The 26,781-nt window shown below is 40.0% G+C and overlaps 1 protein-coding gene across 1 annotated transcript; it reads right to left on the bottom strand.

Annotated features, from left to right (window-relative positions):
* Positions 1-232: 232 nt before the first annotated feature.
* On the bottom strand, positions 233-26,055 carry LOC125466413 (all-trans-retinol 13,14-reductase-like). Its single transcript, XM_048560872.2, has 11 exons — positions 25,864-26,055; positions 25,143-25,325; positions 22,565-22,806; positions 19,198-19,399; positions 14,401-14,598; positions 14,190-14,309; positions 9,582-9,720; positions 7,197-7,306; positions 5,788-5,954; positions 4,396-4,555; positions 233-1,134 (listed from the first exon to the last, which is right to left on the bottom strand). Exons 1-11 carry the CDS (start codon positions 26,021-26,023, stop codon positions 989-991), a joined length of 1,827 nt encoding a protein of 608 aa, XP_048416829.1. The 5' UTR covers positions 26,024-26,055; the 3' UTR covers positions 233-988.
* Positions 26,056-26,781: the final 726 nt, after the last annotated feature.

Raw genomic sequence — 26,781 nt, 5'->3', positions numbered from 1 at the left:
GGTCTAAAAGAAAGGTAATTTTGGGGGATTTTGCATACTTTTATAAAATTTACAACTCTTGTGATGTCTCAGGAACAGAGGTGTAATCAGGCACTTGGAGATAACTAAAAGGTGCCTGCTTCTCTTAATAAGTAATTGGGTTTGTGCCCTTTTCCAGTTAACTCACCAGATCTTTCATAGGAGATAACAAGGTGTAGAGCTGGATGAACACAGCAGGCCAAGCAGCATCAGATGAGCTGGAAGGCTGATGTTTCAGGCCTAGACCCTTCTTCAGAAATATTGGCTTTAGGTTTATTGCTGGCAAGTTAATTCTTAAAGCAAGTTCAAACAACAATACAGCAATTAGAAGGAATAACATTTTTAGATCATTTACAATTAGATCATTATGAATTCTCTGCACCTAGTAACATTACAATAAGATCACATTTGAATTTCCTGGTCAATTCTAGCTATAGTGCAGTGTTTTCAGTATCTTTTATATTTCAGCTGTGTGATATATCTCTACACTCAGCACAACTCTTTCAACCTCTGCACAGAAAAAATGCTTGGCCCAACCATGACTATGTTAAACTGCCTACTTAACAAACTGCTGTGCAAACCATCACATTTAATCCTTCATTCCCCAAGATTAATTTTTGATCAGCTCAGTTTTTTTGTGAAAATCATTGTAATTCATATCACATTATTAACAATCTTGACTGCAAATTTGATTCTGAAACTGACAGTGCAGTAGTTCCAGATGTTGGATGTTTTGAATTAAAAGGTCAATTGTGTACACACTGCTAATAAAACAAGTCTCCTGATTCAAGTGATTAAGTTCTAGTAGTATTCAGTTCACAGTCCTGAAAAAACTTTAACACTAGCTCTCATGTAATATTGTGAAATGGTTGGCGTACAAATAAACGTTTCAATGTCTCTGGCTGCAGAAATTGGAACGCAATGTAAAAAGAAATCACAAAACCAATAGGATAGAATTCCAACAGCTTTGTTAAGATTCCTTCTTTTGTTTTGTTTTTTTCATTTTCTTCTTAAGGTTCGTGATGTCATTGTACAAATTGCGATGAAGAACTCTTGATGCACAAATGAGGCCTCCATGGATGGCTCCAGTAAAACCACAGGAAAATATATCCTGACCTGGGATGAGAAAAGCAAGAAACAGGGGAATGGATAACACAACAACATGAATAAGAAGTCATTTCTGATTCTATATTTATACTCTCTTTCACTTGTTTTCTCTCCACAATGTATAAATTACATAAAAGACCATAAGATGTAGCAGCAGAATTAGGCCATTCGATCCAACAAGTCTGATCCATCATTTAATTATACCTGATGTATTTCTCAATTCTTCTCCTCAAAACCCTTGATCTCCTTACTAATCAAGAACATATTTATCACTGTCTTAAATTTACTCAATGACTTGACCTCCCATCCTTCTATGGCAGTGGGTCCACAGATGCACCACCTTCTAGCTGAAGATATTTCTCTTCCTCTTAGCTCTAAAGGGTTATCTCTTCACTCTGATGCTGTGCTCTCGGATTCTAGTCTCACCTATTGTGGAATCATCTTCTCCATATCCATAATTTCGTTGTTGGGACTATAAACTGAAATGAAATTTGCACCACTATAACTGAAATACCAGTTCACCTGAAATACCATTCAACTTTTGCAAGTTGAACATCAAATGCTGCTTTTTTTTTAAAACTGTGTGACGCAATGTTGCTGCTTGAAGCAGTGACAGGAAGAATGAGACTGAATGGCATTAAGAATCTTTCGAGTTAAGGGAATGCTATCTGATAACGGCCCTCAGGCTGGTTGAGCTTCAGGATGTTAAAAAGCTGCAATTGCCAGGGCAGCAGAGAGAAAATAAAATGGTCAGAGCCTGCAGATTGAAAGAATCCATCTCTCTCTCCCGCCCTCCCTCTGTTGGAAAAAAGACAGAAAATTAAAACAAAAAGAAATCTAAAATGACCTAAGTTCACCTGATCAACCATCGAGTCAACCTCATGTCATCATTGCTAATATCAAAAAGGAACATGAGAAAGTAATTTTCCAGCTTTTGAATTTCTGATCAAGGAATTTTGTTTACCCTCATGTATTCTTCATAGCCTTGTATATCTGTTAAACTACCTTTTAGCTGTCTTAATCATGATGGGTTAAATTTGTATTTGGGAGTTTTGAAGGGGTGTAGTTTATGTCACTAAGTATGAAATTAGAATTCCTGTCTTTCTCTGATTGTTGTTAAGGTTATGTTTGTTACAACAGAGTTATTCACCGCTATTGACAAAACCCAGAGTGAATTGTTTTTGTCTTGAGCAGCCGTCAGCCACAGCTAAATTGGTCATTTCAGCGGACCCACTGGAATTTTATACATACATACATACATTTTATGATAGCTTGTGAAACAATGGAGCATGGTTATTGGTGCACTCTTCCCATTTACATTATGACAAAAACAAACAAACTTCAGCAGTTGACAGAATCTTTGAATTAATAGTTTTGTGATGGGTTTAACAATATTTGTGAAATGTACAATGGTTCAGATGCTGAAACATTTTGCTCTTGAGTTAGTTTTTTTTTGATTAAAAGTAATCTGCAAACCATGGTCTTAACTAGATTTTATTGCTAATTCCTAACTGCCTAAACTGGGTGGTTTGCTTAGCTTTTTCAAAAGGGCAATTAAGTGTCAACCATATTGCTGTGAATCTGAAGACAGACCAGGTAAGGATGGCAGAGTTAAGGAGTACAAGTCAACCAGATTGTGACTTCTCTTATTTTACACAACAATCCAACAGTTACAAGATCACCGTTACCCATAAATAGAATATGGAAACAGCATGTATTAACTGAATCTGAATTCTTCAGCTTTGCAACGGGAGTTTAATTTGCGATCGAGGTCATTAGGATAATAACAAAAAGGTAAAGCTGTAGTTACCATAGTTTTACCAGATGGTAGGGCTGCTCTTTCATTAGAGAAACAGAGAGAGAGAGAGAGAGAGAGAGAGAGAGACGGAGAGAGAAAGAATCATAGAATCCATACAGCGTGGAAACAGGCAATTCTACACCGCCCCTCCGAAGAGCATCCCACTCCCAGGCCCATTCCCCTTGTCTAACACACCTAACCTAAACATCCTTGCGCATTAAGGGCAACTTAGCATGGCCAATCCACCTATCCTGCACATCTATGGACTGTGGGAGGAAACTGGAACACCCGGAGGAAACCCACACAGACAAGGGGAGAATGTGAAAACTCCACACAGACAGTTGCCTGAGGGTAGAATTGAACTCGGGTCCCCGGTTCTATGAGGCAGCAGTGCTAACCACTGAGCGGAGAGAGACAGAGAGACCAAGTGGTGGTGATTTAACCTGAGGATCACCAGGCCTCAGATGAGTGGAGAGGTTGAGGGGTCTTCATGGTAACCTCAGCCACTGTGGAAATTGAACCCATGCTGTTGGCGTCAGTCCATATCACGAAGCAGCCATCTGAGCTAACCGACCCTAACATGTTGCTGTTTCCAGTAATTGCACACAAGAGGAATGTTGGAACATATTTTAGACTTCTTTATTCTAACTGATTTGTGTTTTAAAATTCAGCAGTTTTTTTGTCAGATAGGAATTTCTAATCTAACAGCAGCACATGGAAGTTCAAAACAATTTATCTTAACATAATTTCATTTATTACAGATAAAAGGATGCTTTACAATCTAAAAATGATACCTTTGATCTCAACATTTTTTAATGTGTTGCAAATCATACAAATGTTGAAATTATATTTTGAAATAAATGGATAATCCTTGGCTAAAATTGGGAGGATGGTTAGGAATTTTGAACCTAATTTAATCCACATTATAATTTCAAGGCCATAGTGATTTCTCTAACATATCCAATTTAATAAAATTTGCTGTTTTAAATTTTGTAATAAATTAGGCTTAATCCAAATCTTGCTTAAAATTACATTAAACTGTTTGCTGGTTTGACCAATTTCTTTCAGCATTTTCATTAAATTATAATTCTTTACCTTGTCACCTTCCTAATTGACCATTAGCTGCAACTAACAGTTTGAAACTGCCACCTCTAATAGCTAAAACTTTCTAAATGTTGTTAGCAAGGATGCATTTTAGGTAAATGTATGCCCTTTGATTGTGCTTACACTTTTTCTTCTAAGGCTATTGTTTACAGCCAAAATGCCCACCTTATTATTCCGGTTAGAAGTCCACACATTCCAATTCAGACTAGCCACTAGCCTCTCCAGAAGTTGCAAATTTGAGGTAATTGTCCAATCGCTAACAATTTAATGCCACAAGTTGGCAAGCAACACATTCGATTAAACAACAAATTTTCAGCTTCTGTTACGCATTCTAAATCTTCTTTATTGCTTCATTTAGGGTAACATACCTGTCAGGTAAAGATTCTTGATGGGTGTTCCCGCTCTTAAGGAAGCGATAACTTCTGGTTTAAAACGCGATACATCATGATTGGCACCATAAATTTCTCCACGAGAAGAAGCTATGTAAAACTCATGTGATAGTGGAGACCCAACCCTAATATACTCAATCTGTGGAGCATTTGGACACAAACAAGTCGTTAGCCAAAGCAAAGCGAAAATGATTTTCTTCACTCTTTATAAGCAATTATAAGCTTAAAAGTGCAAAAGAAGAAGAATCAAATGATATGATAATAAGAAAGGAATATTAGGTTCAAAAGTTACTTCCCCGTAAAACACAAAGCGAAACACATTTTCTCACAAGAAACAATCATGCAAAATGCCGTATGGTCGACATGCTTCACAACGATGAGAAAATGACTCGCTGATAGGAAAACATGTACACCTCAAAGATAGTTATTTTGGGATTTATGTTTTTCATGTACATACCAAATTGCATGCTTTTTACACGTTTTTTAAATTTAATTCGTTTCACTTCATTTTCTGTAACAATAAGTTACAAAACCCACCTCTCATTCTCTTTCTGTGTGGAAGTAATTAACTGAGTAATTTGACGGGACCCTGAGAAAATTACAATCTGGCTGATATTTACTTAAATATAAAGGTTATCAGGAGGAAGGTAATGGTGACTGGCTCTTTACCTTCAAGGAGAGATTTATGCAAATCTGTAGACACAGTTAAGTGTCCTTAAATTCTGACACGAGGCGACAAAAGGGGGCTAATCAGGAAGCAGACCTGATCCAGATTAGCCCTAAAAGGGAGTTTAGGATTTTAACAGACCATACAAGAAGCACTAAAGCCATTTCAATCTCTGACTCTAATACAGACTCCATTCTATAACATTACTTTTGACTCCTGCAAGAGAATGCCAAACAAGGCTGTTATTTATCATGCTTTTCATTCTTATTTGTTGATGGAATATGGACTTGCTGGTGATTGCAACATTTATTGCCCATCCCTAGTTGCTCTTGAGAAAGTAGTGTTGAACTCCCTTCTTGAATCACTGCAATCCATGTGGCGTTGATGTATCGACAGTGCTATTACAGAAGGAACTCCAGGATTTTGACCCAGTGACAATGAAAGTTCCAAATCAAAACGGTGTGTGGCTTGGAAGGCAACAGTTAGTAGTGGAGTTCCCACATTCTTCTGGGTGATAGTGATCATACTATTGAAAAGTGACATTTCTGATTTGCTTCAGTGCATCTTGTAGTTGTTAGATGCTGCATGTTGTTGTGGAGGGCAGGAATATTTAAAGGTCATGGATGGGGTACCAACCTAGTGGGCTGCTTTGGCCTAGATTATATCATTAAAAGAAAGTTACATGACTCTATATGCTGACATACCCTGTCTTTGAGTTGTGGGAAGTATTCGATAACTCGGTCCATCAGTTTTCTGGCAATATCCATTTTTAAACTTTCATAGTCTTCTCCTCTCTTTTTCACACGTTCGTCCTTCCATTCTTCAAACCACTCATAATGTGCCAATGTCACAATTACCATATTAGACTTCCCTAAAGAGGGTAAGTTTAAATTACATCCCTCTCCAACACATATTTCACAGCAGTAAAACAAATACATTCTTTTGAACTATTTTAAGGATTAGAAAATCATGTTGTTATGCATGATGATCTTGTTTATGTGAAAAGCCTAAGAAACTTTGGTCCTTTTAGGAAGGACATAAGAACATGGAGAGGGAATTTAGAGAAAAGATTTACTACAATGGTACCAGGAAAGGGAGCATTCACACTGCAAAGGGTGCAGATGTTGGGGTTCTTCTCCTGAGAGCACAGAAAATTAGGAGAAGATTTGGCAGAAGTGTTCAAGATCACATGTAATTTGTTGAGGTAAATCAGAGGGATGTTTTCAGTGGCAGATAGGTGGATAACTGGGTTCCAGGTTTAAGGTGATTGGCAAAGGGACCAGGATGACATGAGGAATAAAAACCTATACAGCAAATAGAATCAGGAGTGCACTGCCTAAACAGGTAATGGAATCAGACTGAATAGTGATTTTAAAAGGGGTAAAATCTTAAAGGAACAATTTGTCGTGATTGGAGTAAAGAAAGTAAGTAGTGGAACTAGTTGAACAGAAGTCAGCATGGACATCATAGCCCTTTATTCTGTGCTGTATGCTTTTGTGAATATTTGTATTCTTGTCTTGCCCAAACTTAAGATCTTTCACCAGGCTGGCGAAGCTCCTGCTATATGATCTAAAGTTGGTTTCTTGGTAATTGTCTGATAGAATGGGAAATCTGGCATTTGTTTTAAAATTGCAAGGGCAATGCCTTTTTGTTCCAGGTTTCTCCCTATTGTCATCCTTTCGTTACATCAAGAGTATTTCAACTCTAGCTATGCTATGTTCCCATGTCGTTGAGCTCCCACTTGATACCTTCTTTAAGTGGTTACTCCTCATGCTTCAATAATGTTGCGAATTATAGCGACAGCACGCTGAGACAATCCTGCTCTGACCCAAAGTCCAAATGGGCACATTTTCTAACATGGATTTATGGATAGCAATCCATGGAAAGCAATTAACAGATATTAAGAACGAGATCCTGAATGATTTTTCTCTATTAAGCATTCATAATGCCCAAGTGATATTAACTAACTGAATGCAAAAGGACACTTAGCCTGGAATATTCTAGTCTATTTTGGCTCAGTTGCTTATTACTTCCTGAATGAGATTCTAAGAGAAAAGAGAATACCGTGCAATATTGGCTTTAATATTTTTGATACATGTCTGCTGTTGGTTACCTGTGTAACGCTCATCCCAAGTTGGATCCTTAGCAGATGGGAAGGAGACAAACATGAAGGGATACCCTTCAGTGATGTCTTCTTTGCTGAGTGTGTAGTATTTACTGAAACTTAAATAATGGCAAGTAAATGTCAATAAACAAAACAACTTCCAGAAAGCAACTTAAATGGAGAAGAAATTACACAGTCATATGTAGCTTTATAAATGCAAGTTCTTTCTTTCTTCCTACTTTCCAGCTTTCATCAGGACATTTCAGTTCATATTATTCCAATTACTGTGAAGTTCCTGCTAACGATTGCTCCAAAGTATTTTTAACTGGGAGGAGGGCAAAAACAGAGACAAAACATCAGGGACACAGGAACAGGAGTAAACCATTCAGCTCTGTGAACCTGTGCCATCCTTCAATTAGATCATGACTGACCCGTACTGCTTTACATCCCTTGATACCCTCGTTTAAGAAAAATCTAATCACTCTCAGTCCTGATAGCATTAGTTCACTCAGTATCAACAGCCTACCAGGCAGTGTTGCATATTCTACAAGTAGAAGAACCGAACTGCAATTGCATATTTTGCCCTTGCTCGTAATAAGATGTTTTTAAATTCCTGATTTACACTGCCAATATTTAAGGAGAGCAACTTCCATGTGGTCTTTTCCCTCTTTTCATTGCTGGATGATGTTAAGCTCCACTATGCAATGCAAGGACCAATTAGATAATGGACTAAGATTTCAAAGTCAATTACCTGCCAGTCATTAAGATGAGAGTGACGTATGGTGGAAAAGGATCAGAGGGCTGGGTGCCTATGAGGAAGAGACAAGGAACCAGGAGCCATGACCATGACATGCACCATCAGTTCTGTTTATCTTCAGCACAGAAGATGGTGCATGGTGTTTCCTGGTACTGAAGCTTTATTTGAAATTAAGACAGAGTTAATAGTGACAATTTATGAAAGATGGATGCAGAAATATTGCCAACTCTCCCTGGGCTTTGCAGGTATCAGAACTCACTGCAGCAGAAACTGATTGATGCTAGGAGCTGGAATCAGCAACTTATTTTTCATCATTCCAGTTTGTATTTTCTACTGACTTGGAAAATATTCAAGATTTTAAATTTCTAACCAAGTAAAAGAAATCATGGGACTATAAAAGGAGTCTTCCATATAGGCCTAAATTTTTATTTTGTGAACTTTAACAGAAAAAGGTTGGGTGCAGTTAGAAATTAAAAACCAGTGATGATTGGCTACAAACCCTTTGACTTGCTTGTTTGTTCTAACTTCTTAGACTTTGCTCCAAGCAACTCAGGCAAAAAGTCATGAGTGCACCGAAAGAAATTGTTACCTTCCCACATGTTCCTTGAATATTTTCAGCCATTAGTTACAAAAATATTAAAGAAACGGAAAAAAGAAAGACGGTTTCCTTAGGCTGCGACAATGAATTCTATAGAAATATTCCCAACCAGGACTAGCACACACTAAGTGGAGAAAAATTGAGGACAGAAAACGAGAACATGCGATCCAGATATCAAGAGCTGGAAATCAAGAGAAAAAAAATCAGGAAGTAATGTTTGATGGATTAGATTTCATAATTCTTTGACTGTTAACAACTGTGACTGTCAATATAAAAACACTTTCCATTGATCCTTAACACTGAAAGACAGATGCTTCCTGCACCAAGGACAAACCAGTTTCAAATCACCATAAACAGGAAACTTGAAATGGTTGAGAAAAGCCAAGTCAAGCTTACCAAAAATACTTGGTAACACGGGGACAGATTTGGAGATTTTTTTTGATACCTATTATTCATTCAAGGGCTGTTGGCCTGCCTTTACAGTCTAGCATTAACTGCAGCCTGTATGATGAAGGGTCACTGGACTAAAAATGTTAACTCTGTTTTGTTCTCTCCACAGATGCTACCGGAGCTGCTGAATTTCTCCAGCACTTCCTGTTTTTGTCTCAGATTTCGAGCATCCATACCTTTGTGTTTATGAGGGTCCTTGTCTTATATTATTGCAGTCTGTGAGACGTAGGTCTATCCCCAGCGTTGTTACATAAGGGATGATGGGATTTTTTATTCCAATAATGAAGTAACGGTTACATATTTCCAAGTCAGGATGATGATGTTTACCTTTATCTGCTGCTCTCGTCCTTTTATGGGTAGGCTACAGGTTTGGAAGGTATTAATATAGAAACAGATTGTAGATGAAAGAAGTATTAATAGAGGATGAAGCAGAAAACATAACTAAAGAAATTAGAAATTCACACAACAGTAGAAAATAGTGTAATACTATGGAGTGGAATCATGTTATGTTACAAAGCTGAATGCAACTAAATAAAATCTCATGCACTGGATGCTGTGACAGTAAGTTTAACGCACTGCATGAACTTACAGCTCATCAATGTTGTTCTCTTGATAAAACCAGTAATTTTGTGCTTTCAACCCCAACTCCTCCTTCGAGCCATCCAGCCCGACAAAAACGCTGAATCCTCCCATTCCATGCCGTACCATGCTGAGCTGAGCCTGGATGGCTGTGGGGCCAACAGAATGATCAAAAACCATCAGAATCCTTTCATGGCTAAAGAAATAACTTACATGCTCCTGAATATCAGCATAAATATACACAGAGAATAAGTTCTGACATTCTGAATTGTTGAAATATAACTTATGATTCTCAAAACAGATTACTATTGTGTACAAAACCAAAGTTGCTGGAAAAGCTCATCAAGTCTGGCAGCATCTATGAAGGAAAAAGCAGAGTTAATGTTTCGGGTCCAGTGACTCTTCCTCAGAACAGTTCTGAGGAAGGGTCCCTGGACCTGAAACGTTAACTTTGTTTTTTCCTTCACAGATGCTGCCAGACTTGATGAGCTTTTCCAGCAACTTTGGTTTTGTTCCTGATTTACAGCATCCGCAGTTCTTTTGGTTTTTATTATTATTGTGTACTCTGGTGATCAGCTGAAGAATCAAATCAGCCTACACTCCTTAGTCTAGTCAAGCATAATGAAAAGCAGGTGCCCGATTGTCATCATGTGACCTTAGCATCATTCACCAAGCATTTTACTTAAAATTTTTCTTCCCCTTTTTCCATTTACTGTTTAAAAACCCACAGGGTGAGATAAACTTGTGCCAACTTCACAGAAGCTTAATTTCTGTTCCAATGTGGCCAAGTACTCTGGTACTAAAATACCACGAGACTAATATGTGTGAAAGACTGCAGAAGCTTCTGGAACATTTTCTATCTTGTCTTCCTATCCTGCTGTGTGGATCTAACACCATCTTTTATTCTCTCAAACCTGCCCATAGCTTTCTTCAGCCGTGTGTTCCTCTGGTTGGGACCAGGGTGAAGGTACAAGAGTCAGATAATTAAATCACCCTCTTGACAACACTTCCTCAAATTCCAGTCACTACCCTTTGTGACACTTGGTTAGATTTGGAATTCTATTTTCCATGGGATAAATGGCCGAACTGAAAATAGGTTTGAAACAGAAAACCGCAAACATAAGCCTTCTTTCCATCTGCTTTAACACTATAATTTTGTTTCATTCAAAGTCAGGATCTGGAAGATTACTAGCCTTCTGATATGCCCCTCTAGCTAGCCAGAGGATCAACAGTCTGGCTGTTTAATGAGTCATCCTCCATTAGATGATATTTTGGAAACCTCACTGCCAAATGAAAAAGCTCACTCCTGTGCATTAATTACACCAGTGTGTAGCTTGGTTGGAGGAACACATTTGAATAAATAATTGATGAGTGTCCACGCTTTTTAAAAGAAAATTTGTTCATGGGGCCTGGGCATCATAGGTTAGGCCAATTTCCCACCCATAATTGTCCACAGGGGGAGGTTATGATCCAACAAGATTGCTACAGGTTACAGTCACAAGGTAAAGGAGGCAGATTTCCTTCCCTGAAATGAACCAGATGGGCCTTTACATTAATTGACACTGTGGTGATCAGACTATCATTTAACTGATTTTAAAAAAAAATTAAATTCAAATTTTAACCATTTGGTATGGTCAGATTTGAAGCCCTGTCCCAGAACATCAGCCCAGGTTGTAGATCACCAGGGTGGTGACGTTACCACTACACCATCACCTCCCTCTGATGATTAAAAGGCTTCCAGTTCTGTAAGATTGTTGATTGCTGTAACCTTTACGTTTAGTTTTAGGTAAAATGGAGTAAAAGGTGTCATGTGGCTGGTTCTGAATGCTGCTCTACAATGAGCCTGGTTTACTTGCTAATGGGAACAAGAGACTCCAAGTCAAGGAACTTGATGGGAGGTGAGAAATTCTCACAGTTTGGATGAAGAACCAGAGCAGAAAGTAAACTTGTATCAGTGATAATGGGAACTGCAGATGCTGGAGAATTCCAAGATAATAAAACGTGAGGCTGGATGAACACAGCAGGCCAAGCAGCTTCTCAGGAGCACAAAAGCTGACGTTTCGGGCCTAGACCCTTCATCAGAGAGCCTCTCTGGCCCGAGAGGCCCGAAACGTCAGCTTTTGTGCTCCTGAGATGCTGCTGGGCCTGCTGTGTTCATCCAGCCTCACATTTTATTATCTCAGAAAGTAAACCTGTTGGTTCCAGGATTCTTGAGCAGAAAAGAAAGAGGACAGATCAGCTGGAAGAAAAGGCTCAAAAACAGAAGTTGCTGGAAAAGCTCAGCAGGTCTGACAGCATCTGTGAAGAAAATAACAAAGTTAACATTTCGGGTCTGGTGACCCGTAATCAGAACAGATCTGAGGAAGCGTTACTGGATCCAAGACGTTAACTCTGACTTCATCCGCAGTTCTTTCAGTTTTATTTGGAATAAAAGGCTGCTTGGGGTTTTGCAAGCTGCCACAGCCAGGTGTGGGAAGCGGGTAGACTCTACTCGAAATGACACATCCTGCAGACTTCTAAGAATTCTAGGAGATTTTTCTAGACAAATCAAGGGGGAAGAAGAGTCAACAGAGCAGGCCTTAACCGATGGTGGATTTGAGACACTCTCCGAGAACTGACCAAAGCACTTGAAGATGGCCTCTGGAAGTTATTAATCAGTGAAGCAAAGTTTTGGGAACCCATTGGAGCCTGTGAGCTACCTTGAACAGTTTGCAGGACGCACTCTGTATGTGTGGGCCCACTCAACAAAAATGTCCCCGGGGTCACCCAACCAAATCTCCAAGGTTGATGGGCTAAAGCCGGAAAGGCACCCAAGCTGCAGACCCTAGGACTGCATTACAATGTAGTGGGAGGGAAAGGAAGATGACGACACTCTGAGGGCACATGGCTGCCATGGGTGACTCTTCATTAGAAATCCATTCTTACATTAGTCAATTTATGTTCACTGTTCATCATCAGTTGTGAGTGTGTGAATGTCTTTTAGCTGCAACTAGAACAGTGAAGGTTCACAGCCAATCATCCTTAATGCTACACCATGTGCTTATGGTCCGAGATTTGAACTGAACAACTGCTAAACTTTATGCGTGCTCTGGGACCTTAAAAGGTGATTGCCACTTTGACAGAGAGGGTTAATCTAGACTGCAATACATTGCTTGTACACATATTCTTTAGTGGGACCGATTCCTGATGCTACATAACGTTGTCAAGGGGGCTTGTAGTTGCAGCTAGAAAGACATCACTCTCATGACTGAAAATGACCAGTGAAGACATTTTTACTTAGGCCAGGACTTGGACTCCACACAGTAGCCTAAGTGCTCGCAAGTATCTTACACCTGTACTGTTTATTTGATGCTACTGTACCTTGAAGGGCCTCACACTGGGTGAAAGTGAAGGTCCCGCTCTCAGAATGACACACTTCCCTGACCACTCCGGTTATAGAGTCCGCCATTTTCATCTCCACTGCAAACCCGACAGTAGGAAACATGATTCATGTAGTGAGTCACATAGTCAGCCTCTCAGTCTAGGTAACCATCCAAATCTTCACATTCCATTCTTGTTAGCGCTTGCAGTCAACTACATCAGCTTTGATGTTCCCTATGCTTTGACCTCACCCCATTATTTCACTGCTCATCACTGCACTTTACTCCCTGAACCTCATACACTGAGTCCTTGTGCCAAATGTGGTAGTGCAACATATTCCCGTCAAAGCCAGAATGGTGCTAATATCAATGGCCTTGTCCCTCCTGCCTTACCCTTTCCCTTCCATGCTCTATCATTTCCTCTCCTTGTACACTGAATTGCCCACCTTAGTAATTGTTATGCCTTCTGCAAACCAGCAAGCTGCCTCTGATCCCCACAATTGAGTTCTCCAGCTTCCCTCCTATAACATTGGCCCTTCATAAAGCCCCTTGACCTTTAATGGCCTAACCATAGCCCACTCTCTTGACCAACATGGATGAAGAGTTCCAATTTGTTACTGACCAGATACCTAATTGATCCTTGTGCAAATCCCTGACTGATGTCATGTGATGCCCCAAACTGATGCAGAGGATTCACAGGGCTGACTGAGACCACTCCATGGACTGGAGAGGTCTGGATCCTATGAAACTGACAGTCTTGATCTACTGACTGACCTGTGCTCAAGGTCATGTACCAATATCAAAGCTGCCTTTGATCTAGAGTGCAGTGTTTCCCTGACAGAAGAATAGCTCTCTGGGCATGACTGAGGATTACTTTGTTTAGCCTTTGAGACATGACAAATAGGTTGAGGTGCTGCATATCCTGCTGACACATGGTACGAGTAAAATACTGACATAGCACATCATCAAGCAGCAACATGTCTACCCCTTGACTGATTACTGCTGCCAATTACAACAAGTCGCCTCCTGCCTTTGTATCCACTCTAAACGTCAAGTGAACCTTTAAGCTTTAGCTGAATGAAAATAGCTCAGAAAAACCAGGCATGGCAATGCAGAAATTCTCTGGACACTGAAGTTAGCAGAAAGTGAGAACTCATCATTCTTTAATCATCGAGCGACAGATTAGCGACATAATCAACCCTGGTTTTGGTGCACTTAATACTCCATTGGAAAAATAATACACTACAGTAGTCACACACCTGGTTTACTTTGCAGTTCTTGAGGTAACAGTCGTTCATAGGTATTAAATATTCCAGCATCAGAAATCACAACAGGAGCAAACAGGTTTATTTCTTCTTTACCCTTCTTCACTGTCACACCTTGCGAGAAAGAGGAGAAACATAAGTAGCAAGGATTAAATATGCTGTCTCTTGAAGCTTAAACCAATGAAAACATTTAATTCACACTTACCACAGGCCTGACCATCTTTATTTATTAGTATACATTGGACAGGTGCCCGCATTAGAACTTCACCCCCACTTTTATTAATAATGGGAATTATGTGAAAGGCAATCTCACTGGTGCCACCCTTTGGGTACCAGGCACCGTTCTGGTAGCTCTGGACAACAAAGGCATGCATCATAAAGCTGGCCTCTTTAGGCATGACTCCTGGAAAAAGAAAACATATTTGAAACAAAGGGACAGTTCAAACAGAAGATTAACAAACGATTTACAAATTTCAATTCTAAAATACAAACCATTTCTCATTGTCTTCTGTCCTGTCCTCACATCAGAGGGTTAAGTCAATGGACATCCATGGGGTTGGTTCATGTTTACAGTAGTTTGCACACACTTCCTGCAGCATGATGAAGCAGGAGTCTTTCTCCAAGCTACCACCAGGCATACGGGAAGGATTTACAGGCTGATTCTTATCTACCAGTCCTGCCACATGCCAAAGTGTGGGCAGCAAGTCCTGGGGTGAGACTCAAACCAAGAGCTACTGTTCCAGAAGTGGTGATGTTACCATTGTTTACTAGGAGAACTTACAGTGCAATTTACTCAAATATGAACACATGCTTGACTTAAGTTTTTAAATTTTTGAGCCGGAATGTAAATGTCCTTTTTCTAAATGCCCGTAATAAAACTGAGGTCTCAACAACAATGTGACACCAATCAATGATAAAATAAAAATAAATCATATAAAGACAGTCACATAGTAGCTTTGGCTATTCACTGCAAAGGAAGGATATCAAAAGTAGCATAAAATATATTGAAGAAGGGTCCTGACCCAAAACGTCAGCTTTCCTGCTCCTCTGATCCTGCCTGGCCTGTTGTGTTCATCCAGCTCCACACTGTGTTATATCTGACTCCAGCATCAACAGTTCCTACTATCTCTAAAATATATTCAGGCAGCTTTGCTCAAATCTTTCTTAAAATTAATTAATTACCTGGAGATAGCTCCATGAAGATAAAGTTAACATTTAGCATATTTTCTTAAAGCAGAAATTAAACAAATTTAAGTTATTGTTACCAAGATAATAATCAGGTCAGATTCAGTTAATGTTTAAATTCCTGGTGAGCTCAGATTGTGCTATCAATCATCATGTAAATAATCAATCAATTTATCTTGAAGTTTGATATGGGAGTGAGGAATTGATTTAAGATGAAATTGCCCAACTAAATTAAATTGAAAGTCTAAACATAAATACTGAATTTAAAATCAATAGATATTTAACAGTATAGGAAAAACTATGTATTTTTATCATGAAGATTGGAGCATATGAACTGGGATCAGGAGTAGCCTATTTGGTCCCTTGCATCTTTTCTTTCAATCAATAAGATTATGTCTGATGTCCTACCTCAGCTAACCTGTTCAATGTTATCTCCACATCTATTAATTAATAAAGTTTATGCCAGTTATCCAAGTAGGGACTAACAATTTCTAGTTTGAGTGTTTGCCTAGTTGAAAATTAATGAAAAGTAGCCTGAAACTGGCACTGGCTCAAATTTCCTCTTCAAGAATGTGATTAATTTCAGCAATACATTAGGCTAAAAGCAGAGTTTTTCTCCCAAATGGCATGGTGGCTCGGTGGTTAGCAGCGCTGCCTTACATCACCAGGGACCTGGGTTCATTTCCACACTCAAGCGATTGTGCAGACTTCACACAGACATTCTCCCTGTGTCTGTGTGGGTTTCCTATGGATGGTCTGCTTTCCTCCCATAGTCTGAAGATGTGCAAGTTAGGTGGATTGGCCATGCTGAATTGCCCGTTGTGTTCAGGGACATGTAGATTAGGTGGGTTATAGGTTTGCATAGGTGCTCTGAGGGTTCGGTGTGGACTTATTGAGCCAAAGGGCCTGTTTCCACACTGTAGGGATTCTATGATCTGTGATCTATGCTCATTGGGGAAATTTCCCACTTAATAGATCTGCGCCATTTTAAAACACCATGTTAGAACCTAATTTCGCACTGGGAGGCATGCAAATGATTAAATCTGGCACGCTCCCCGTCCCCCTGGTCCAATCCCAGGACAGATCATCAGCAGACAAGGGAGTGGACAAGGGAAGCTGCAGAACTGTCAGAAGATTTACTTTTGTTCCTGGTAATTTTTCACTGTTGCTTTAGACACTTAAGTGAGGTCTAACCTTCACTCATGCACCTTTATCTGCTATAAACACACCCCTTGCCAACTACATGTCAACCCACATTGTATTCATGTTGGCGCAAACTTCACCAGTCATGTTGAGATGGTTAAAAAGATAGCTTCTAAGAATCTAATTGAAAAACTCTCACTCAAACACACTTCAGTGCACAAGAAATCTCCCACTGAAGAAACACAAAGTAGCGTAGTCTCAATTCATTGATCTTTTACAAAAACAAATATACTTTCATTTATTAAACATCAAATTTTTTCTAGTGTCTCTAAACCGTCAATAAAACTGTGAACTCAGAACCTCTAGCTAAGATAAATGCAGTTCTAGAAACTCAAGTGAAGTATTCAAAATAATATGATAAAATTTCTTTGGGAAATGCCAACAAAGACCGTTACTGGATTTGCCAGACCAGGTGGTCATTTTTTAAACCTATACCACTTAGCTTGTCAGCCTAGCACTGGCAGTTTAAGTTCATTTACTTCACATAAAAAGAATATTTTAAAAGAAACTCAGATGGTGACATTAAACAGACCATATCCCTCCTTTAACAGCACTTATACCAACTCTATAAATTTATGACACACACACTATGGGTTAAGAATATAAGAACTAGAAGCAGAAGTTGGCAACTTAACCCCTTGAGCCTGCTTTGCCTTTCAAAATGATCAACTCCACTCTCCTGTCCCCTCTCCGTAATCCTTCAACCCGTTACTAGTAAAAATGTACCTCCTCCTTAAATTTACTCCGTGTCCCAACATTCACAACACCCTGGAGTAGTGGATTCCACAGATTGATCCGTTGAGAGACGTAATTTCTCTTCATCTCTGTTTTAAATCTGCTGTCCAATATTATGGAAGCTAAAAAGGTTTCAGAAGCGATTTACCAGGATGTTGACAGGTACGGAAGGTTTCAGTTATGAAGAAAGACCGGATAGGCCAGGACTTCATTCAGTGGAACACAGGATGTTGAGAAGCAGCCTTTCAGAAATTTAACAAAATAATGAAGGGTATAGATAGAGTTAATGGGAGATGTCATTTCCCTACAATCAGGGATTTCAAAACGAGGGGGCACATTTTTAATGGGAGAAGAGAGAGAGAGAGAGAGAGAGAGGTTTAAACAAAAGAGACAGGGATAGATTTTTTTTAAAAACACAGAGGGGAGTTCACGTGTGAAAGAACTTCCTGAGGAAGTGGTGTTATGTAGATACAATGATATAGTTTAAAAGACATTTAGATAAGTACACTAATAGGAAAGGTTTAGAGGGATATGGGCCAGGAGCAGGCAGGTGGGATTAGTTTAGTTTGGGATTATATTTGGCATGGACTAGTTGGATCAAAGGGTCTGTTTCCATGCTGTATGATTGCACTCTATATAAACAATGACCTGTGACCTCTCATTCTTGATTGCTCAACAAGAGGAGACATTCTCTTTAGGCCTACACTGTCAACCCCCTTTAGCATCTTATCTCCATCAATTAGATGTCATCTCATTCTTCTAAACTCAAAAGAGTTAAACTGCTTTAACAGGCTTAAACTGCTCAATCACTCTTCATAAATAAGGCAGGCCCTGGCAATTGCTAGAATGAAGTCTGTTTGAATTAAACACCAAGATGAAATGGAAAAATTTGGGTTTCATGCATGTGTTGAATATGCCTCATCCCCTTTCCCCACCGGCAGCAATTGTTGAGACATTGCAATATGATGCCATGTGAGATGCGTGAGGCACTGATTCAAACAGAACGGCATATTAAGAGCAATGCCCCACCATTGGAATCATACTGGGTGCGCATAAGCACCCCATGTACCTTGTGTAGATCAGCTACCTTAGTACCACAGGAATCAAGCACAGAGCTACAGGAATAATGGAGCCAGGATTGTTCATTAGAAGCTAGACTTTAGGCAACCTCCAGGCAATAATATGGTAGACCTACGCCACAAGGTACACAACCATCATATAAAAGGCTCATTATCCATGTCGCTGTACCAAGGTAAGCGGCTTAATGCCCGAATTTCTGATCCAAATGATCCGCTATCCAATTCAGGACCTACACAATTCTTTGACTTTGTGCACAATAAACTAATGGAATAAATGTTAACATTTTCATAATGCACTAAATATGCAACTGGGAGCCAAAAAAAAACTCGAAACTGACGAAAATAAATCACACAACGCTATTCTACCTGATTTACTCCCATATCAACACTGACTCATTCTATGCCAAGATGAATGCAGTATCTGTGAGTCACTCAGCAGCTCAGTGACAGAGGTCTCAATAATGTTTAGAGTGAATAATTACTTATCAGCGTTGTAATAATTTCCATGGACCTGTAAGGCAGAGATAATCAGATGGAAGAAAAAAGCTCTGTTTGTAGAAGCAGATTTGGTACAATAGCATAAGAAAATTCATGAGGCCACGCAGAGGAAAGCCCTCCCTGGTACTCGATAAAAAAATGACACTGCCGATTTCCAGTTTTGAAGTTGTACAGTGCTCCAAAAACTGCTCTATCTACGATCTTCAGAACCAAAGGCTATGAGAAAAGCAAGATTTGATTAAATATTCCACTTACTTCATTAATCAAAAGCATTGTACAGTGACATAATGAAAGCACATTACCGTAATCCCCACAGACATAGCACATGACTGTTCGAAGGTCTTTATTTTGTGTCAGCTTGTTAACCACATCTGAAAGTGGGGTGGATGCCAGCTTGAAAATTGATGAGATCCAGTGGATGATGCCACTCTTTATCAGGAACCTTGCCAGTGGAAGAGGGATCATTTTAATGATGACCAACAACGATGCTTTCTTTGATACTATCTAGAGTAAAACAGCAAAGGGTCAACAGTGAGAAAGAACAAAAGTGTCCTCCTGTTTGTCTAACACAAATGAGAAGTCCATGTCACTGAGTCAATGCAAGCAGCTTAATGCCCAAATTTCTGATCCAAATGATCCCCTATCCAATTCAAACCCTATACAATTCTTTGACCTTATACACAATAAATGTTAACATTTTCATAATGGACTAAATATGCAATTGGGAGCATTTTTAGAGCAATCTGCTCCCAAATCTTGTTGCCATTTATGATGTCTTCCAGAAGGTCTTACCACATAAAATATTTATTTTCCACATCAATGATATTGGGCAATTCTGGTTGAGTATATTATTTGACTCTTGAATGTGATGAAAGCCTTCCTCTCTCATTTTGTAATAATGCAAAGTGAACAACATGTAAATAAGGAAAGGGCAAGGATAGCTCCTTAGAGAACATGATACCTTACATCAAAGGAAGCTGGGAATATGCTGGCTATTCCTGATAGAAGTAAAACTTGCAGTGGCTGTCCCACTAGAAGATAAAATGGAGCAGAGCTGACAGAGATAGTAGGAGCAAACTACTGCAGATGCTGGAATCTGTACCTGGAAAGAACAAATGCTGGAGATCACAGCCGGTCAGACAACATACACAGAGAACAAGCTAATGTTTTGAGTCTAGATGACTCTACATTAGAGCTGAATTGGTGTACAGGGGACACCATTTATGTTATAGTTTGGTGGGGGGCGCGGAGAGTGATATGTGGTGGAGGTGGGAGTAGAGTGCTGGTGGAGAGAAGATGTGGATAGTTCAGATTAAGTGATTGGAATCTGAGAATGGCACAACAATTGTGAGTCTAACTGCCAGGCGAGAAAGAGAAGACAGTCCCACTTGGGTGAGGGGGAGAGGGGAAAGAGGACAGAGAATGCAATGCGTAAAGCTAAAAGAAAGGGAGGAAATGAGAGTTGGTTCACAATTTGAAGGTGTTGAATTCAATATTAAGCCCAGAAGGCTGTAAAGTGCAGACACTGAACATGAGATGTTGTTTCTCCAGTTTGTGCTCTGATTCACTGGAGGAGTGCAGCAGGCTGAGGACAGACAAGTGGGCATGTGAGCAGGATGCTGTGTTAAAACGACCGGCTATGGGAAGGCTGCAGATGGTTAGCAAGGTCACTATCTCAAACACTGCATCAAGGACGGGTTACGGCAGAGGTCATTTTGACTTTGGCCAGACGATCCCATGCTTTGGGAAAAGCTGAAGCCAGGAAAAGAGAAATTTATCCATTGAATGTTGAGTGGTGGGCACAGAACTGAGAGGCAACAATGTATTCAAAGACTTTGCAAAGAAAATAATGAAGGATTATAATTTTATACTGAAGGGCAGGAGGTTTACTGGAGTTTGAAGAAAAAAGACATTTTCACTCAGAGAATCATGTAATCCTGGCAGTGTGGAAACAGGCCATTCGGCCCATCAAGCCCACACCAACCCTCCGAAGAGCATCCTACCCAGACCTACCCCAGTAACCCTGCAGTTCCCATGGCTCATCCTCCTACCCAGCATATCCCTGGACACTATGGGCAATTTAGCATGGCCAATCCACCTAGCCTGCACATCTTTGGACTGTGGGAAGAAACCAGAGCACCTGAAGGAAACCCACACAGACACAGGGAGAATGTGCAAACTCCACACAGACAGTCGCCCATGGGTGGAAGTGAACCTGAGTCCCTGGCACTATGAGGCAGCCAGTGCTAACCACAGAGAGACCATGCCCACCCCAGAGGATGGTAGCAATCTGAAATGTACTGCCTGGCAGAGCTGTAGAGGCAGGAAACCTCATAACCTTTGAGAAGTATATAGATGAGAACTTGAAATGTTATAACATTCAAGGCTATGGACCAAGTGCTGCAAGGTGTGTTGAGTGTAGATAGGTCAGCATAGATTTGATGGGCCAAACAGGCTCTTCTGTGATGTAGGTTTATGACTTTGCAAGTTAGAGATGGAGGTAATTGTATATCACAAAGATATTTTTAAAAGGGGAGGCATATGCTAAGGTTGAGAGCTTGAATGAGGGACAGAGAAACCACGTGAGGAAAGGGAGACAATAACAAAGAGAAGTTAGTCAGTGATCCCATTCAGAATTTAAACAACAATTTGATAAATCCTAAGAAGCCTGCTAAACATATTCACAAACTAATTAGTGGGACTGTTTTGTGGTTGAATTGTTTTGTGTGGCCTTCAGAAAATTTATACATTCTGGCAAATTAGAACTGTGTAGCAAATTAGAATGAGATGCAATTTGTTTGTGATTTTTAATCTCTTATAGCAGAATTAGGGAACTTATTACAAAGCTAAATCCTGAAATTTGTCACAGTCGATGCAAATGGAAAATTAGACCGAGGCATATAAATAACAAGCAGGGCAGAACACTGACACTTCACCAGAGACGTACTGACATTGTTACCTAGCCCAACAGCTCAGCAGGCATGTCTACAACCTGAGCCACAAATCTTATCGAAAAATTTGTTATACTTTTCTTCTTCCATGGGCAAAAATAGGTGCATCATTTCTTATGAGGCTGCTCAAAATAATAATTAATTCTCACAACTGGTTGAGTGACCTATTCTTTGCTCGGCTGGGCAGATATAATTGAGAGCGCAGAGCTACACTTTGACAAACATAATGGAGTTTGCAAGATCACTACGCAGTTGGCCTGGTCTCCCATCAGTTGACAAACTGACAGTGACATTGCATTAACAGCTGCATCTCTGTACTGATAGATCAGGGGAGACACTCTCTGTACATGTGCAAATGCTGATTTGGAGTTACAGTGTTGCACCTAGTGCATGCTCCATCCTAAATTTCTGCCTGTAAACACAGAATAGGATAAGATGACAAGTTAAGAAGACATAATTCCAATGGGAAAGTAGCAGCAGTGCTAGCAACAATGACTGGTTCCCTGAGTGCTAATTCCAATTAACTTCCAGCTACAATATTTCAGATTAGAATAAATCATATCTTCCAAAGAACTGTGCTTAAACTAATCAAAAAACTCCTTGCTCTGTTAAATGCTTACAATTCATTCTATCTATTGGATGCTTTTCATTCCATGATTTTACCATTCTAAATACTTCAAAAGGGATCCCCATTATGTATATGTTTTTGAAAAGTCACCTTTATATGCTCCAGGAATTGATCAATTGCTTCTGATTCCTGAGGAAATTGCATCTTCAAACAACTTCGATAACTTTGATTCCCACCATAGACTTGATATATTCGCTGGGTCTGTTGGTCTCCCAGGATTACATTGTCGAAAAGGTCATCCATTTTCACCCATTCCAGCTGGCCATCTGTAATCTGTTCTAGTAATGTCCGCAGGAAGGATCGTTCATAGAGTTGCCCTATGTAATGAATCCCTGAAATAGTGCAGTGTGGATAAGTGGTTAACTCTCAAAAGACTGACACCTAATATTTATGGTGATAAATACACTGTATAATCATACAATTTATGGTTTTATTTCTGCTCTCACTTGGTCAAGAGAGCAGCAGCTCATTTGTCACTAAGCTAATACTGACATCTTGAGCAACCTGATATTAATCACTTCACTATTGATCAGTAGCTGCCTGTATTCCAAGCTCTGGAATTCTCTTCCACAATCTCTCCACCTCTCTTTTTCAATGAAACACTCATTTGCAAACTGTCTCATTGACCAAGCATTTGGTCATCCGTCCTACCACTTCTTTATGTGGCTCTAGGTCAAACATTGTTCAATAACACTAATATGAAGTACCTTGGGAGGTTTGGTTGTTTGAATGGCACTGTGTAAGTATAGGTTGTTGTTTCTGCCAGCCTTTTTAGAAGATGTTCTTTAACTGCACGCAGGGTCAGGGCATTCCTGGGAAAATCCAATAATTCATTTTACTGTCCTGCCATACAGAGATGTGCCAAATTTTGGGTTCCCAAAAGGGTCTGTTACCTTACATGCCCTGCTGTGCTTTCGGCATGCAGTGTTTCAACACACTTATCAATTCCCTACCCAATATACTCACATGAATGCTAAAAACAAAAATACTATAATACAACTATATTTTTAAAAAAATATAAAAGTGCACATATCTTTTACAATTATATTAAAAGCAGGATACATCAACAGTTTTAAAGAGGCCGAGACATACATAAATCCATCGCAATGCCTAGTGGTTTCTAATCCAAGTTACTAAATAATCCACATCGCTACAGTTTCAGTTGCCAGGATGGAGCACACACTCCATTTATCAATATCCAGTAAATGGAGATCAAGGTTAGCAATTGCCCTCAGATATGGCTTGCATTTAACCAGGTACAGACTAGTTACAGGGCAGTAGTAAACTTGCTACCAATGCTTGTCCAACCAGGACAGTCTAGCTATTGAAAGTACATGGCCTACACGGTTATCTGTAACTATATGGGCCCAGAAAAAAAAATTATGGTTAAAGTTCTACTGATTGAGCCAGAGTCACTAGTGAATTAGGGCCTGTAATTTATGGTACTGTGGGTGTGGCGGCACAGCTAGCAGATCAGCGAGTTTGTCACAGGGGCATTAAATTAGTTCTGAATATCTACTGCCAGGCAAGTCATCACACAGTGACCTCAATTCTGAAGACATCTAGCTTTCCTTTGCCCCAACCGGAACCAAGGAAATAATCACTCGTTGGTCATTAGATGACTGACAAGTTTGAACCCATCCCATTTAGACTGCAGATAACTGACATGCAGGAGAAGACTGGTAAGCAGTCATCAGGAGTTTGAGAGGCTTAACACCAACCTCCTCATGCAAAGACCCACAGGGCCGCAAGTTACAGGTCTTAATTCATACAAGCACATTCAGAAGTTGCATGGTTCCCACTATGTCAGAAACCAATTCCCACTCCAGGGCTTGTACATATAATCGAGGTTGTTATCTCAGGGTAGTGCAAAGGGAGTGCCTCACTGTTTGAGGTGTCATTTATTGCACAAGATGTCAATCCTCGTTGGCTGTACCAAAATTGTGGATGAATGTGAAATGTTCACACAGCACTATCCCCAGAAGGGATGTTGGTGATTCTTCAATTCTATCATCTTGTGCATCCCTGATGTTAATCACTTCACCATTGATATTGTGCCTTCAGTCATCTAGACCCTAATCTCTGGAAAATCCCTTGCTCAAATCTTCATTTCTTCCTGCGACCTTCTTTTAAGGCAGTGCTTTGAACAAGCTACTGGCTACATGATCTAACGTTAATTGAAGCTGTACTTTGTTTTATAATACCCTGGAGAATGCTTTATTCTGTTAAACGTATAAATAAATACATCATTGTTGTGTCAGGCCAGTAGGTCTCCCGATAAATACCATCCAAAGGGAGATAAACCTCAGGTATTGATGGGATCCGACTGCATATAATTGGCAGCCAGACTGACCTCCAACAATGGCTGGTCTTAAAAGTGGTTCAGTGATTGTAAAGTAGCCTAGAATATGGTTGATAGCTACTCTATACTTGCAAGGTTTATTTTCCTGTAATGAATAGCACTCAGCTTTACAATTAAAAGTACTTGACTTTGGGACTTCCCACATTAGCAGCCAAGAACACAAAACAAGCCAAGAATAGCACTTTCTGTCATTAGTTGAAGAATCACCATTGTTGAGATATTAAAAGTGAAAGAGGAGAGAAGGCTCCACACCAAATAAAGAATATTATTTTGCAGTACAGTGGATTTCGAATCCAAAACTCTTACCGACATCAAACTCAAAACCCTTCTTAATGAATGTGTGGCAACATCCTCCAGCTTGGTCATGCTGTTCCAGCACCAGGACACGTTTGCCAGCTTTTGCTAATATTGCTGCCACTGACAGGCCTCCAATTCCACTACCAATCACAATGGCATCAAGGTTTTCAGGCACTTTATCGGCCGTAAAGCCTAAATAAGATCACAATGACATATTAGACACAATGAAAGGTTAGGCATCCCCAAATACATCATTCTCCAGTAAACTGCCACTGATTCTAAGTGACAAGTTGGGCTGAAAAGACATGGCAAGGGATACATTTAAGAAAAAAACATGCTCAGTGGACCCATCAGGAGACTGAGGATGCATAACAGAGGATGAAGATCAAAAGAGAAAAAAAAAATTCAAAGTGTGGCTCTCATATCGCTATGTTCCTCTGTCCCTCTCCAAAATATGCCGCCTGACAAAACTGACCTATACATGGCTTTTAAAGAGGACATACACACAAGTTCTGAGTTTGGAGGGGCGGGGACGAGGTTGTTTGAGTTGGGTACCATGCTCCCGAACCTGCCGTTTACATCTACCTGGTTTCGGGCTCGCACAAGCCTCGCAAACAAACTCAGCTGAAGACCACGTGACCTTCCTGGCGTTATTAAATATGAACTGAACAGCTATAGCTGCAGGAATGTAGACTTTGGACAGCTTTTCTAATGCAACATTGCATGGCACCTTTGTGGATAAGCCGCTTCCTGGCTTCTCGATCGGTGACCAGAGGCTCCGGTGGTCTCCTGGTGTCCCTGGCGAAAGGATTAGGACTCGGGGAGGAGCGGCGGAAAACTTTGCGGTAGATAAAATACAAAATCAACAGTAATGCCGCATGCAGCCACATCTCCTCCCCTACTTAGCTCCGCTCACTTAAACGGTACAGTCTACTTCCTATTCCGTTGAAAGGATCGCCGGGCAATTAAAGGGAAAGTAACAAGATTTTATTTCGTCGACTGCAACCAAAAACAAAACTAAAGTTCAAAGACACAGTTGTTTATAGTCAAGAGGATAGTACAGAAAAATTATATCACACTACTTCAACAAGAAATGTTGGTTCAATATTGGGTTGTTCTACTGTCTGAACAGAGCTGGGATTGAGAATGAAATGTGTAATCCTACAACCTGTGTATTTTGCACTCGGATATGGATGCAAGGAGAGACTTAGTAGCTGCATTGCATTTATAGTAGAAATTTGGGTTTTGTTTGGTAGAGCAGTGAATACATTAGTGAGGGAAGCAAATGCATAATTATAAATCAGAAAGGGCATGAGGTCAGAGTGACCCTGTCTCCAATCTAGGTTCAAGCCTAAAGAGGTCTTAGCCCCAGTAGTGAGTCATAACAGGGTAAATAAAGTCATTTATATGGCTAAGGTTTTGCTGTGAGGGGCGATAGGAACAAAACAATCATGATTCATCAAACATACCTAACAACAACAACCTATGTTTCACAGAATCTCGAATTGAAATGTTCCCCACCTTCGCAGAAACATCAGAAAGCAAGATTTGACCCTGATCAATTAGGCAATATAATTAGAGTAGGACCAGGGATCACAGTCTAAGGATACAGAGTAGACTGAGGATGAGGAGAAATTTCCCCACCTCA

The sequence above is a fragment of the Stegostoma tigrinum genome, chromosome 31 (genome assembly GCF_030684315.1).
Source record: "Stegostoma tigrinum isolate sSteTig4 chromosome 31, sSteTig4.hap1, whole genome shotgun sequence".
In the NCBI taxonomy this organism is placed as follows: Eukaryota; Metazoa; Chordata; class Chondrichthyes; order Orectolobiformes; family Stegostomatidae; genus Stegostoma; species Stegostoma tigrinum.
Note: the sequence above shows the minus strand (reverse complement) of the source record. Positions and strands in the feature narration are given on the sequence as shown.

Bases quoted from the DNA above. Each gene is read 5' to 3' on its own strand.
- LOC125466413 (XM_048560872.2), bottom strand. From the start codon at position 26,023: ATGTGGCTGCATGCGGCATTACTGTTGATTTTGTATTTTATCTACCGC. The intron at 7,307-9,581 runs GTAAGTTCATGC...CCATTATTTAAG, and splicing joins GAGAACAACATTGATGAGCT to TTTCAGTAAATACTACACAC. The intron at 5,955-7,196 runs GTAACCAACAGC...TACCCTCTTTAG, and splicing joins TTGGGATGAGCGTTACACAG to GGAAGTCTAATATGGTAATT.